At 33.6% G+C, this 14,966-nt stretch overlaps 1 protein-coding gene across 1 annotated transcript; it reads right to left on the bottom strand.

Moving 5' to 3' along the window:
* Window positions 1-8,097: 8,097 nt before the first annotated feature.
* LOC126865330 (uncharacterized) lies at window positions 8,098-14,860 on the bottom strand. The gene is made up of 2 exons (XM_050617770.1): window positions 11,773-14,860; window positions 8,098-9,500 (listed from the first exon to the last, which is right to left on the bottom strand). The coding sequence occupies exons 1-2, from the start codon at window positions 12,080-12,082 to the stop codon at window positions 8,764-8,766; spliced, it is 1,047 nt and encodes a 348-aa protein (XP_050473727.1). The 5' UTR covers window positions 12,083-14,860; the 3' UTR covers window positions 8,098-8,763.
* Between the last annotated feature and the right edge of the window lie 106 nt (window positions 14,861-14,966).

Here is a 14,966-nt window from a genome sequence, read left to right as displayed (position 1 = left end):
CAGAATTAGAATTTATATTTGTTTACGTTTAATTTTTTGCTTTCGTCATTAATTTACTGTGGATCATAATCATTAACATTACCTGTATATATTTTTATAACTAATATTAAGAAAGATAGAATTGTAACTTTATTATTAAATAATTAAAGATTTTTAGTCATTTTTATTATAATTATGCGTTTATTTTGGTCTGTATTATTGAATTCTAGTAATTTTTACTTTTTTAATATAAATATTAATGATAAATGTTATATTATTTATACTATAAACGTGTCTCATTAATGTTAATATAATTATAAACAGTAAAATGATGTGCAGTTTCTGACGCCATTGTTTAAAATAGTTTACGATTAAAAAATCAATTTGTTTCGAGTTGTACATGATAGTGCAACTCGTCCAGAGTAGAAAAAGCCCCCATCAGTTGCCGTATTTCCGAAAATTGTAGAAATTAAGTTCTACGAAGACGCCTTTTTAATTGTTAAACAACTTTTTGTAAAAGTTGATAAACATTTGGGGATGAAATCTTGCACATTTTTTACAAATGAAAAAAGCTACATTTTCACAAAGTTTCAACTTTGTATACTCACTCATTTTACATAATAAGTGATTGAAAATAATGTGATTTTGGACGGTTTTCATTTATTTACGGCTCAAAGAATTAACCAATCGTAACATCTCATTCGATAAATACTTTTAATACATACAGCTCTTATAACTAACTTTTGGCACGTTGTTATATGCTAAACTTATTCGTTAACTTTTGTTTACAAAATCCGTGTAAGAAATCTCGAATGGCAAATATATAGGATTTCTTCCTGAACATGATTTTTATAAGTTCGCGCAAGAAAATTTCAGATACCATTTAATGTTGAATTTGACTTTTAAGACTAATTTGACTAAACTAAAAGCTTTATTCCTACATACTAGTATCATGTCAATACATTGTTTATACAATGTTAGCTTTGCACCAATAACATCATATTATCAGGTGTATAAAAATCGTAGGCATGACTATTTATATCTTTCAATCAGAAACTACAATTATGGGTAAGTGCGTATTGGTATGAATTCGGTATTTGCACATTTTTAACTAATTATGTAAATGAATTCACGAAGATAACATTATAGACAGGTATTTCTTGTTTCAAAAATTATTAGAAATAAGGAAGTTACAAACTATAAAAAATTTTTTTACCGACGAACGTGTGACGTCATAATATTACTACGTCGTCTGCAACAGCGCTACAAACCAAGGAAGAAATTTCTTCTCTGAATAGAGTAACATGAACCGCATCTCTTATATTTATACACTAGGTTAGTGTTGCGAAAGACTGTTTAGGCTGACTTCATGTAACACGTACAATGCAATATAGGTATATGCAGAGTCACCAACGTAACTTGAAACCCGCGGGCTCAAGAACTTGGAAAATGGCAACATAACCACATGTACGCTTACTACAGAATTACTTGCGCCATCTATGAGTTACTGGTAGAACTAGAGTTAGATATAGACCTTATAGTGCACAGCGATTATGTATTTTGAAATTAATCTTGTACGGAAATACCATGTTGCTTCGCATTTTTACAAGTATCATAACACTTTCTCTACTTCATTCGATATTTATCATTCTTAACGCTTTAAACATTTTCTGTTATGTTATAATTTAAAATTTGTTAACAGTTACTTTCTACAAATGCTTTAATGCTTAACTATCCATTTAAATATCCTCAATATCCTCTATCTACACCATGAGTTTACACTTCTTGAAACTTTTTGTACTTGCATTTGAAATACCTTTCAAAGATTTTCATTAAATTTTTCGCAAACTGGTTTAAGTTAACAATGTTTCTAAAATATCGTTACAAAATCTACCGTTACAATTTCATATTATTTGTTTACATTTATCAGGCCTGTAAGTATGAAACCGGAATTTGCCTATAGATGGCCCTAGCTGATAATGTGTTATTGATACCAAAAGTCTTTGTTAACATCTCACAAGCATTTTCGACTTAGAACAATGCAAGTTTCATACAACAGCATAGTTTGTAATAGCGCTGGACATGTCAAATTACGTGCCTGGAAACTACGATTTGCGGATAGCATTGATTTTCTGTTACCATTTGAAGAAAACTGCTGCAGAATCGCATCGAATGCTTGTCGAAGCTTACGGTAAGCATGCCCTTGGTAAATCACAGTGCTTTGAGTGGTTTAAAAAATTCAAAAATGGCAATTTTGACGTGAGGAACGAAGGACGTGGAAGACCACCGAAAAAGTTTCAAGACAGCGAATTGCAAGCATTGTTGGATGAGGATGACACTCAAACGCAACAACAACTCGCTGATCAATTAAACGTGTCACGAGAAACCGTCTCCATACGTTTGAAAGCCATGGGAAAGATCCAGATGATGGGAAAATGGGTTCCACATGAACTGAATGAAAGACAGCAGGAAAACCGAAAAACCACTTGCGAAATGCTGCTCGCCAGATACAAAAGAAAGTCATTTCTCCACCGAATTGTGACTGGCGATGAAAAGTGGATATATTTTGAGAATCCTAACCCAGGCGAACCATCGACATCGACTACAAGACCAAATCGCCATAGACGGAAGACAATGCTCTGTGTTTGGTGGGATCAGAAGGGTGTGATCTATTATGAGCTGTTAAAACCTGACGAAACCGTTAATACTGAGCGCTACCGACAACAAATGATCGATTTGAATCAAGCTTTGCGTGAAAAACGACCAGAATATCAAACAAGGCAACACAAAGTAATTTTGCTTCATGATAATGCACCATCACATACAGCACAACCGGTCAAGGAAACGATTGAAGCGTTCAGTTGGGAAATACTTCCGCACGTGGCTTACTCACCAACTCCGTCCGATTACTTATTTGCATTGATGGGACACGCACTTTCTGACCAGCATTTCACTACTTACGAAAGTGTACGAAAATGGCTCGATGACTGGTTTGCCTCAAAAGATGGACAGTTTTTTTGGCATTGCATCCACCAATTGCCAAACAAGTGGGAAAAATGTATAGCTAGCGATGGGCAATACTTCGAATAAAATATTTTTAATCATTTTCATACAATAAACGTGTTTTCTATACAAAAATTCCGGTTTCATATTTACATACCTGGTAATGCAAAAAATTAGAGATATTCGTTACTCTTTAAAAGCAATTTATTTACAATTAGCAAAATATTTTTTTCACAGATACAGAAAAAAACATTGGCATATACGAGACAGCCTTGTAGAATTAAAATTAAACTTTACAAAACATGCGATTCAGATACTTCATAAAGTAGCGCTCGGCGTGGCTTGCATTTTTGTACCCTAATACAAACAAAGTTATGCTATGACACGACCGCAATACTGATCGAGGCGTAATCAAAGGAGCGAAGGAGACAATGACGCATCATTCTTCACGATAGCTGAAATCACTGACTTTTTCCATGCCCGCCCAAGATCATAATTTCCTATATCCGTACTATCCAGTAAACACAAAATCCCTTTAAAGGAACTTGTTCGCAAACTATCCCCACCATTTTTTGAAACTGATCGCTCGAAACAATTTCTGATTTAGCTATGATTCGTACCGGTGATAAACAAGAAACATACACCTCTTATATTTTTTATTTCACTAATGTAAGATGATTTTAATTGGATCGATTAGATTCTTACGAACAAGGAATACTTATTATAAACAAATATGAAAATAACAAAATCGCGCAATAATTAAACTTAGTTGCTTAGTTGATTATATCATTTTTTTAGAGAAGAAAAGAAAATCTTTCCTTTCAAACGATAATGGATCAATGGAATGATACAATAATTTTAATATATTCTCCATACACAATAGTTTTTAGATTTAACATTAAATTTACTTTTCTTGTAGCAATGCTTTTGTTATAATAAATCATAAACTTCATTTTAATCATAATTTTAGCAGTTGATAAGCTGCGAATAATATTTCTGACGCGATGTACCTATTTTACATGTGTAAGAAAATATGACGTCCGGACGCCTGGGACGGCCGCCTGGCCTTCATCACCCTTGGCTGTGGAAAGAGCATGGAAAGCGTCAACACTATAAATTGCTGTTATAAATTATTCCCTTATCCGCATGATGTGTGGGCCAGCAGGTCTCTATGTTTTGTAATTGTGACATTGAAAACGTGAGAATTTGAATGCTCGTAGCGATTGCCTTCGTTCCGTCATGCCTGTGTCTAAGAAGAGATTGGCGCTGCCAACTGCCTGATTGGGAAACCAGGTAACCTTGCACGGCAACCCCAAGAACGGGGTTAAGCCGCACATCGAACTATAGCCCGTGGGGCTGGGTACCCACTCTCCTATTTAATTATTATTTACTGAGTAAGCAAATTTGCTCCAAATTATATCGTGTTTGGTGCCACTTTAATCAGAAACATGTAAGAAACATGTTGGTAAAAGTTTCATTGATCAGAAATTAAAAATAAGAAAGTATGTGTTTTGAGTTAAAAGTCTTAACTTGTCGCGAGCTTTCATATGTTGCTGAACGCTTCGATTCTCAGTTCTCTTTCTCTTTCATTCTCGTTTCTAAGTTTCTTTTTCTAAGATCGGCACGTTTAAAAACTCAGTTCCCAGAAATAATATCGTTTCCACATCTGCATAATTGCAAAATTTGCATCTCAAACTTCTTGTAATTATTACAGATTTCAGTATCTCGAAATTATTTTATACCATTTCATACCAACAAAACCACAAATATATGTGTCCTAACCGAATAGTATGAAAAAGTAAAGGATAAATATGTAAGTGAATTTTAAAAAAATATAATCTACATATTATAAATGCAGTTCGATTTATCCGAAATGCTACGTTTAACCAGAATAGTAGAATACGCGTAAGATAGTCTGTTCCGTTCGCTCGTTTTAATGATACCACAAGGAATGTCCAGATACGCTAGTCATCACGGTCGCCAAACACCGGAATCAGCTAGTCCATAGTACCGTAAAAAAGAGAACATAATTTACGGTACCCTCAAGGGTTTTCCCCATCTCTTTTTAGAACTCGGGATGATGAAATCCAGGCAACTGTTCCAAGCGTTCGAAGATTCGTGTTTTCTTACAAATACATCATATTTTCAGTCAGAAAATATATTTTTACGGTAGTTAGGTCGTAAGGAGATCACATTCATATAAAAGTATTTACTATTAACTGAAACAAAATTTAATATACTTGGACTTATTTAGTATGTAAATGCTGTGAACAAAAACATTTTGAAAACTAACTGGCAAATAATATTTCGTTTCTTTAACTCGTTGAATGCCACGCCAGTTTTACAAGGTTTGGCCGTGGCTCCACGATGAATTTTTTATTATGCACATCTTAACATCTCTTAAACATCTCTCAAGTCGAAACTTTTCTTAAGATTATTATTCATTAAGATCTATATTTATCACATAATAGACCACATAATAGATCTATATTTCATGTATAAATAAAACTATTTATATATGTATTTTTATATGTACTGCATTAATTATTATAAATATTGTTATAAAATTCGATTGTTGATTGTGCTTATGAATCTTATTTGTCATGTCTTATGAATCATCGTATTTGTCGCTAAAGAATAACAAAACTGACAAAACATAGGCCGAGAGCCTAAGTCTTACACTCATTTAATGGGCAATATAAATAGACACGAACATAACATACCATAGCACAAAAGCACATTGTCCTTTCTCCTTTTTTTTTCTCTCGTGCCATTACGCGTCATTATTTTTATTGTTAAGTATGTAAACAAAAAAGTCACTGGGTACGTCGGAAGAAGAAGTATCGTTCGTGAGCAATCTACAATGCACATCAGAAATATACCAACCCTACCACATTGAGATATTTTGTCAGTTTAGGAAAAAATTGTACCTATGTTCTGTTTTAAAGTAATATATAGGATAGTTTAAATAAGTTTTAAACAACAATCGATGTATATAATAGACTTAGAAAAAAAAGTACTACAGAAGAGAAAGAATTAAATCTCGAGCATTTCATTAATATACTAATTTTTGCCGTTTTTATTGTCCATATTGCAATCGTTTATTTGTTTGCTTGACATCTTTTTTGACATTTGGTGTTTGTTACAACATTTATAAATTAGAATTCCTTATGAACAACAACTTTAATAAAGATAAAGGAAAGACAATGATAGATAGATATGGTTATATCGTGAACTTCCGAATCGATTGAAGAGTGTAATTGCAAATTATGTTACGAAAAGATGTAATCATGGAGAAAAGAAAAGGTCAGGCCAGCCGAAACAATTATCTCCATGAGATGAACGAGAAGTACTGAAAATAACATCTGATCATCAAAGTCACTGTCGGATATTAAAAATGAAAGTAATATAAATGCATCAAGAAACACCATTGGTCACACTTACTACAAAATTATCCAACATTGTGATCCTGAAAATGAAATCGGCATCAAAATTATAGATTATCGATAATGAAAAACAATTTGCATTTGCAAAGGAAGATGTGAACAGATATTGGAAAACAATAAATATGATTTTTTTTCTTTCAAAATTATAATAAAATTCTCCTAAAATTGTAAAAAAATCCCTCAAAGTTTTGTAATAAAAATTTTTCTTGTATGTAAGTAGTATTCAGCGAAGAAAAAATATTTAGTCCAGATGGCCCGATGGCTATAATTATTATTGGCACGACCTCAGAAAACAAAAGAAAAGTTGTGTTTTTCAAAACACAACTTTGTAGGAGATTCTGTTATGACTTTTGTGTGCTTTTCAGCTTCCGGCAAAAGCTCTGTTCAAATAGAATAAGTAGAATTAACTATATAGATGTGCTACAAGATTAGTTATAATCCTTTAGAACTTATCAAAATTTAATTTTTATGCAAGACAATGCACCCATTCATAAGTCGGCTTGTACTGGTAGAGGATAGTTATCTGAGCTGTTATTTAAAAGACGAGATATTTTGCTTTTGAAACCCGTTAAATATATGTCGGAGATGAAAGGAAAGCCGAAGCCTTTCCTTGGAAATTTTGGGAACATCCTCTAGTAGCCTAGATTTTATTATAGTTGTAATTGCTTAAGATTTGTAATAAGCGAGATTGGGTTCGAGGTGACAATCGGTCGCTGAACGTAGTCACGGTCACGGGATGGATGTTTTATCTAACGGAGGTCTGGAGTGGTTGTATGTGTTTTCCGAGAAATGTGGTTGTGGCGGCATGCGGCCTCGAAAGCGGGCCTAGCCACGTGTGATGTTGCCTCGAAGGTGCCGATGCAATGGGACATACATTGTATTAGTAATCAAAACTCCAGGCAGAAACTGCCTAGCAACGGCGTTTGGAACTTTCTCGATGCTTCCAACGAGTGTGCCTAGCAACGGCGTTTGGAACCTTCTCGATGCTTCCAAACGGGTATAGAAAACAAAATGCAATCGTACAGGGAGAAAAATCTCCACGAGGCTGGCATTCTTGCGATTGCCTTGGAGAGTGATACATCGAGCATTTTCGACGATCGCATTTGCGTCTAAGTTAGTTTCGCTTAGTAAGGAGTTATCCCGGTGACCGTGGATTCGTTTAAACTCAAACATTGCTAATAGTATTATTTAATTTAATTATTCGTAGATCGTATTATTCATTAGGCTTAGTGTTTGTTAGACTTATTATTAGTTGTACTTATTATTTGTTAAGCTTAGTGATAGACCTGTATATACGTGTAAATAAAATCTCGGCTTTGTGAAACGATGGCTAGTCCACATGAAGAGTCGTCGCGCGCCCAAAATTCGAATCGTGATCCGACATATATTTTAACGACGGTACGCGGAGCGGTGTGCTCACCGCATCTACTCGATCTTACTCGATCGACACACAGTCGGATCCGCTTGTACTCGTCATATCGATTGTAACAGGTTCACTTTGAAATCGCTTTTTGCACGTCGGGGTTACCAATTGTAGAGGATGGTTATCTGAGTTGTTATTTAAATGACGAGATATCTTGCTTTTGAACCCCGTCAAATATATTTTAAAATAATATATACATACTTTACATTAGTTTGTGAAAAGCAATATACCTCTTCTGGAACGGCCTGCACGTTCTCCCGACGTAAATCAGATTGGAAACACATGGAGAATACTAGTTTTTCAGATTTATTCGAAAAATCAAAAATATAATAAAGTTACAAAATTAAAAGATGTAATTATTGAAGCATGAAATACTATCTATACTACTATACTACTATCTACTACTATCGGTGAAAAAATAATATAAAATTTCGTTTTCAAGATATATCACGTCAGATATGTCATTCACAGCCTACTAACTGCTGAAATTATTATTAAAATAAAATTTAGGTTTAGCTATAAAAAAAACATTATCCTGAGAAAAGTAGGTTTAATGTTAAATCTAAAAAGCTATTGTCTACTGGGGATATATTAAAATTATTGCATTATCCCATGAATCCATTATTGTTTGAAAGGAAAGAGTTCCTTTATTTTACTAAAAAAAATATATATATATATATATACATATAATAAAGGATTGATTTCTCTTTCTGTGTTATCTAAGATTAATTCTCTTGTAACGTGGAACTATACAAGTATACCTCGTTTGTGGTGGAACTAAATTGTTTCTTTTGTCTGTAACGTGAAACCAAACATTGCAGATTCCTAACTTATAGATTCTTGCATATGATGACGTGGATCATCTTCGACACTCCAGACTTATGTATACGACTGCAGTTCATGATCATTGTTCTAATTGTTCTCCTCGCACTCATCTTGTTCTTCGGTTGTATATTTTATGCTTTCACTTTCCAGCTGCGACTTAATAAGTGCTCTTGTGGCGTCATTTTTGCATTCATATCTGTCTAAAAATCCATCGACAGTTTCTGCTTTAAGTAACAGTTTACGGAATCGATCTCTGGATTTCTTGATTCTTATGAATTTTTGTCTAAGATATCTTATTTGTGCTCTCAAATTTTTATTTTTTTTCAACAGCTGAGCACATTCGTTGTCCAATTTCATTTCTTGGAAAGTTCTGCTTGTCAGATTCTCATGTTGTACTCCGCAAATCATCTGTGGTTCAACTGCTGCCCATTCCATTGAATCCTCATTGTCAGAGAATTTTAATGGCCCCTTTGTATAGTCCAGTGTTGGTTTATTAATAAATAATTCATTTTCTCCTTCTTCTTCTACCTCTTCTGCCTCTTGCTGTTGTTGATAGTGGTAGGGGTGATGTTGATATCGTTCTTCTTCCTCTTCCCCTTCTTTCAGCTGTTCTTCGATCACGAGCTGACTTGCTTGTACATCTTCTTCTTCTTCATTTATTAATAAATTTTCTGGTGGTTCGGGTATGGCATTTATCTTCAACCTTCTTATTTTATTCGTATTTTTTCTAGGATTTGATTTGAACATTTCGGGTGAAAAATGATCGGCACAAACGCCCATGTTTCTCAAAGTGGAGCTGGCATAACGTTTTAGACTTGGATTTCCTGTTAAAAGAGTAGTACGTACAGATAGTAATAGAAAATAATATAGATGAAAAGAGTAAAACATATTGATGTCGGGAAACAAGGTATTTCGTTTTATATCAAAATTGTCTGGCTGGCGGGAAACAAGGTACATATCGCGTTTAGTGCTTCATTTGACATTTATTTCCATTTGAGATATACATGTGTATATGTTACAGGCGCAATCAATAAGATATACAGAGTGCTTATAGGTATGCCATGCATTCAGTCTTAGACACCCGTGTAATGCAAGCCTAAATTTTATTTTTCCCCTCACATATATGTATAATACATAAACGAGAATTACATTGTTGTTATATGAATCTTATCAAGTTCTCATATCTATACATTTTATACTTATATCTGTGCATTGTAACATAAATTATGATGGATTCAAATAAATTTTATCAGTCTTCGTTTTCCGTTTACGAAGAAACCTACACTAGTTCGCTAATTTTAACCAATTATATCGTGTTTCGTGATGTTTTAATGAGAAAAATATTACGAACATGATGAAAATTTCATAAAAATAGGCCAGTAATATAGAAGTTTTATTTTTGGATTCATTATCGATATTCGATCTCGGATCGAGTAATATTGCTCGCCACTATCTCTGTGGTCGGTAGTGAACGTTCAATAAAGAAAATCTACGTAACACTTTTATTGTAAATCCTAAGATATCATCAATAAATTCCACTACCGTGAATATATTTTAATTGAAGAAATGACTGAACTTAGTCTCCAGGCACAACTTTTTCCCAACTATTATTGCGCTTTTTTATAATATAGGAAACATTCGATAATTACATAAGAATCGGGATTTGAGTGTTGCAATTATGCAGATGTGGAAACGATACTATTTTTGGAAACTGACATATTAGATGTGCCGAACTTAAAAAAAGAAAACTTAAAAACTAGAGTGAAAGAGAAAGAGGAACGAAGAGTCAAAGTCGGTAACATATAAATACCTGCGATAAGTCAAACCTTTTAACTCAAGACTCAAATCTGCTTGTTTTCTTTCTTTCAATATTTTCAATTTGTGACTAATGAAACTTTTACCAATATGTTTCTTACATCTTTCTGATTAAAGTGGCACCAAACACGGTATAATTTGGAACATATTTAATTACTCAATTTAATCGAAAAAATCTCGCAAATACATTAGTAAAAGATTAATTTTTAAAAAGTCAAAGATAAGAAAAGTTTCACTTTTAAATTAACATTTAGATACATTATCTCAGCGATATCATGGTTATTTGATCTTGTTACACTACTCGATCGCAGCGAGCCGTTAAGCTTATCCGTGTGTCAGGGGAACCACCTCTCCGTAGAGGGAATGACGAGTGTGCAATTATTCAGAGGATCGTTTTGTACAATTATCGCATGTTTCCTGTATTCGATAAATGGAGGCAAGATATAACGAGTTTGAGTCTCGAAATTACGGTTTGATTGTCCAAGAATCTATTGCATCGTTCCAGAAATGCATTGTTAAAGTTATTTCGTATGACATTTTTGTTTTATGCATTGTTCGCCTTTGTTAATATTATGAGCGTAATTGGATACTGTCATATGGAGACAGAAAAATACAAGCAGTATTGTGGGAATTGTTTCGAAGTTTCGGGAGTGCGCAGGGACATGAAATCATCGAGTGTAAACGCGTGACACGCTTTTTTAGCGGTCGTCTTCCCCTTATTGTGACAGCAAATTAAAGTCCTTCGGCTCCAACCAAACCGTTCTGTGTTCTAATTATAGCAACAGCTCATAGATGGCGAGCAATATTTAACCGCAATAGTAAGCATATACGTTATACTGTTGCCATTCTCATATTTTCTCGCGAGTTCCGAATTAAATGAATAACCCTGTATAAATTTTATTTAAATGTTATTTGACAAGTCGAGTCATATACATAATATTGATAATAGAGCGGTGTACTGTTATTCTGAACACAATATATGCTTAAATAAATAATACAATTTACCCTCTAAATGGTCATCACGTTAAAGTAAACCATACAGTAGGTTGAAAGTACCAAACTTTAAAAACGCAAAATATTTGAACCAATGGATTCCTAGATTAAAAACTGCTATATATCGCCTTTGTTCATCGATTACTATCAGATAACGGAAAGATAGTTTTTAAAGATGATGCCCAGAAATGAGATATAACCGAAAAAATACCCAGCATCAATGTGTTAATATAGCAAATTGACAAATACGAAACATATATATGCACAGTACGAACACCTTGTATTTACCAATTATTGAAATCCATTCTTTAAGAAGGGGACTGTTTTCTTTCGGGAAGCGATACAGATGATGTCCTTTATGTCGGCCGTTGTTGCAATTGACGTAAGCGCAAACATCTATTGATTTACTGTTCTGCAAATTCATAATGTAAAATACGTGAAACACGCTATAAAATACAACACACAAATCCGCGAAAACGTAGCTACAAGAATGAAATAAAGAAAACAAAATACAATGAAATGAATAAAAAAACACAAATAAACAAACAAATAAGAAAACGGTTGCGGTCAAGAATAATTCTTTATATGTATATGCCATATGTTAGATTGAGTTGGCTGCGATAGACGATAACTGATAAATCTCCCTAAAATTTGTTTTTTCGGAGATTCGTTATAAACTTAGGGATAAGAGTGGGGTTTACGATCAGAATGTTTGCAAGTTCATTGGTAGAGACAGCATTAGTGGAAACAGAAGGTAAACGCTCTCGCCTATTGGTTATCCTAAGACAGCGATTGACCTATCCAATTAGCCTTCAAAATAGCTAACATTGGGAAAAAATTGAAAGTGGCAGTATTTTCGCACAAAAAATGGCTATAAAGTTATATTAAAAAAGTTAAAAATTGTATGTTTTTTTTATTTTAATACTAAGACTTATTTTATAACATTGTCTCCCGGAAGATAAGCATCGTCCCCACCATCATCACTGTTGTTACTATGGTACAGAAATATTGGTGGTTGTAGAGTATACCATACACTCCGATTGTCGATTCCTCTAAATAACGTCGTCTGTCTACTGTGTTTCTTTGACGACAAAGGAACATGCTATGCGGCGAACGCCTCGGGAAACAGGCGCATGAGGGGTCCCTACACTGCACGTTGAACAGCAGACAGCCGTATAAAATGTGTCTGTCTTCACCTTCGCTAGTAAACAATTCATGAACAGTTCGTAAATACATATAATCGCTAGATGACGTTTTTAACCAACTCCAAAAAGGAGCAGGTTATCAATTCAATGTTTATTCTTCTTATATATATCAAACGATTATTCTGCAATGGACAGATTTATCGAAATGAAACCTTTTATATTTTATAGGGATGTTCCGTCATTGGTGGCGTCTGAAAAAATTTTTGGTTTCTTCACGGTACCGAAAATAAATCTTCAGTAAAAGTCGAATTTTTCACGAGCCTTGTAAAAACAAATTTTACGGAAATTTATCAGTCTGTTGTGTCCACACAACAATCAAATATGTATCTAACACAAATAAACACATCTCGACCAAAATCATCCTTTTTAGTTGAAAATTTCCCAGTAAAAATATCTTTAGCCAATTCCAATTTTTATTCATTTTTATTTAATTAACTACTTTACATTATTTGCTTATTAATTTGATTTTTATTTTTGTAGATACGTTTTCACGGACATGTGCGTTGTTTTTTGTAGTTTATTTCAAGTTTTTATGTCATTCATTCGCAAAGGAAGGTTAAATCAGTGGATATATGTGCCTATGTCTAATGCAACAACGGTTAACGTCAAAGACATTATTTGTATCACTCTTCGAAAGAAAATGATCTTCGTAAAGAATAGATTTTAAAAGTTGGTACATACAAGATGTTCGTACAATTCGTGTGTTTCGTATTTGTTAATTTGCTGTCACAGTATACCGCTTTATTATCAATATATAAACCGATTTGACAAATAATATGGTAATGTATGTTATAATAACATAACATAATAACATAGTTGGATAAGGGTTATATATGTGGCCCAAGCAATATTATTCGTCCTTTTTCATTCCTATAAGACAGAATTCAATTTTGCTCATACGAACTGACTGACATTGTCTGCATACATTATCCGCAGATTGTTGATTAAAGGTGTATGTAGACTGCCTGCAGACAATAGGAGACGTTCTTCCACTAAGAGTGTGAGAGGGTGCTGGGTATCCGATCTTGGATGAGCGTCGATGAGTTGAGAATATGCTGTAGATGGAACACATGTGTTGTAAGGTAACAATACGATTGTAGAACCACCGAGTCTTTAGAAATAATTTAAGGGAACGACAACTATTTATAATCAAGAATAATTCAGCGACGCAGAATTTTTTGGAATTAACATAATCTTTTCCTTAAACTCTATGCTTTTTATTATTTTATTGCCTGCGAACCATTAATCGAACTCTCGGACGCCCTCACTTCAGGACCTCTTGCTACCTAATGTAATGTATGTGTATAGAGGTTGGACTTTCTCCTTCTTTGAAACCTGTATTCATCAATCATACTGAACCAAAAATGAGTAATAAAATTAATAAAGTCAAAGTATGTCCGCGAAATAATAAATTTTTCAGATGTAATATTATACATATGGTGTGACATGTAGTATATCATAGTTTCCATTCATCGAGTACTACTAGAAGATGCAAAACAAATTAAAAAAAATAGGTATTCGAAAATAAAGTTTAGTTTAAAAATTTAAATACCAAAGAACAAAATGAAACTGTGATACATATGTTTACTACTCCAATTCTTCGACTAAAGTACGTTGATTAAAGTGAGTTTTCACGATTCAGTAATGTTTGGTAATTAGATAAGCATCATGGAAGATAAGAAATTCAATATTTGGTTACGGCAACCAATTTCGTTTGCAGCAACCTAATAGCCAGTAGCTAGCGACTTTGGGCCATTTGATTCCTTAGGAACTGATGAATTTTTAACATTTTGCAGCAGTAAAATAACTTGATGTGCAGCTTATTGGATTCGTTTTAAGAAACGCCACTTACCTACCAAGAAAAAAAATATGTGGTTCCACGTGACGATGAAAAAATATTCATGCCTGTACAATAAACATGCTAATTGCCAAGGGTTGATGTTACATCTAAATGATATATGGAAAATACATTAAAATTATTGCATCATTCCACTGATCCATTATCGTTTGAATGGGAATATTCTCTCTTCTCCAAAAAAATATAGTAAACAATTAATTTCTCTTTCTTAGACAACTTACAATTAGTTTAATTATTGCGTCATTTTGCTATTCTCATACTTGTTTATCTCGGATCGAAAAGTAGATATGAACTTTTCCGCAAAACCATACAATTAAATAGGTTCTCGTCTATGCTAGTGTGCAACTAAGGAAAGAAGGAATTTCTTCTCTGGCGCAACTAAACAGGGCAGATCCCTAACTTTATAGGATATTATATAT

This window comes from Bombus huntii, chromosome 4 (assembly GCF_024542735.1).
Source record: "Bombus huntii isolate Logan2020A chromosome 4, iyBomHunt1.1, whole genome shotgun sequence".
NCBI classification, from domain to species: Eukaryota; Metazoa; Arthropoda; class Insecta; order Hymenoptera; family Apidae; genus Bombus; species Bombus huntii.
This window is presented reverse-complemented; position numbering and strand designations above follow the sequence as displayed.

What these genes read in the sequence shown, in the direction of transcription:
- LOC126865330 (XM_050617770.1), bottom strand. Translation starts at nt 12,082, where the DNA reads ATGGCATATACATATAAAGAATTATTCTTGACCGCAACCGTTTTCTTA. An exon ending in AGAATGGATTTCAATAATTG is followed by an intron (nt 9,501 to 11,772) that starts GTAAATACAAGG and finishes CTCTTTTAACAG; the next exon opens with GAAATCCAAGTCTAAAACGT.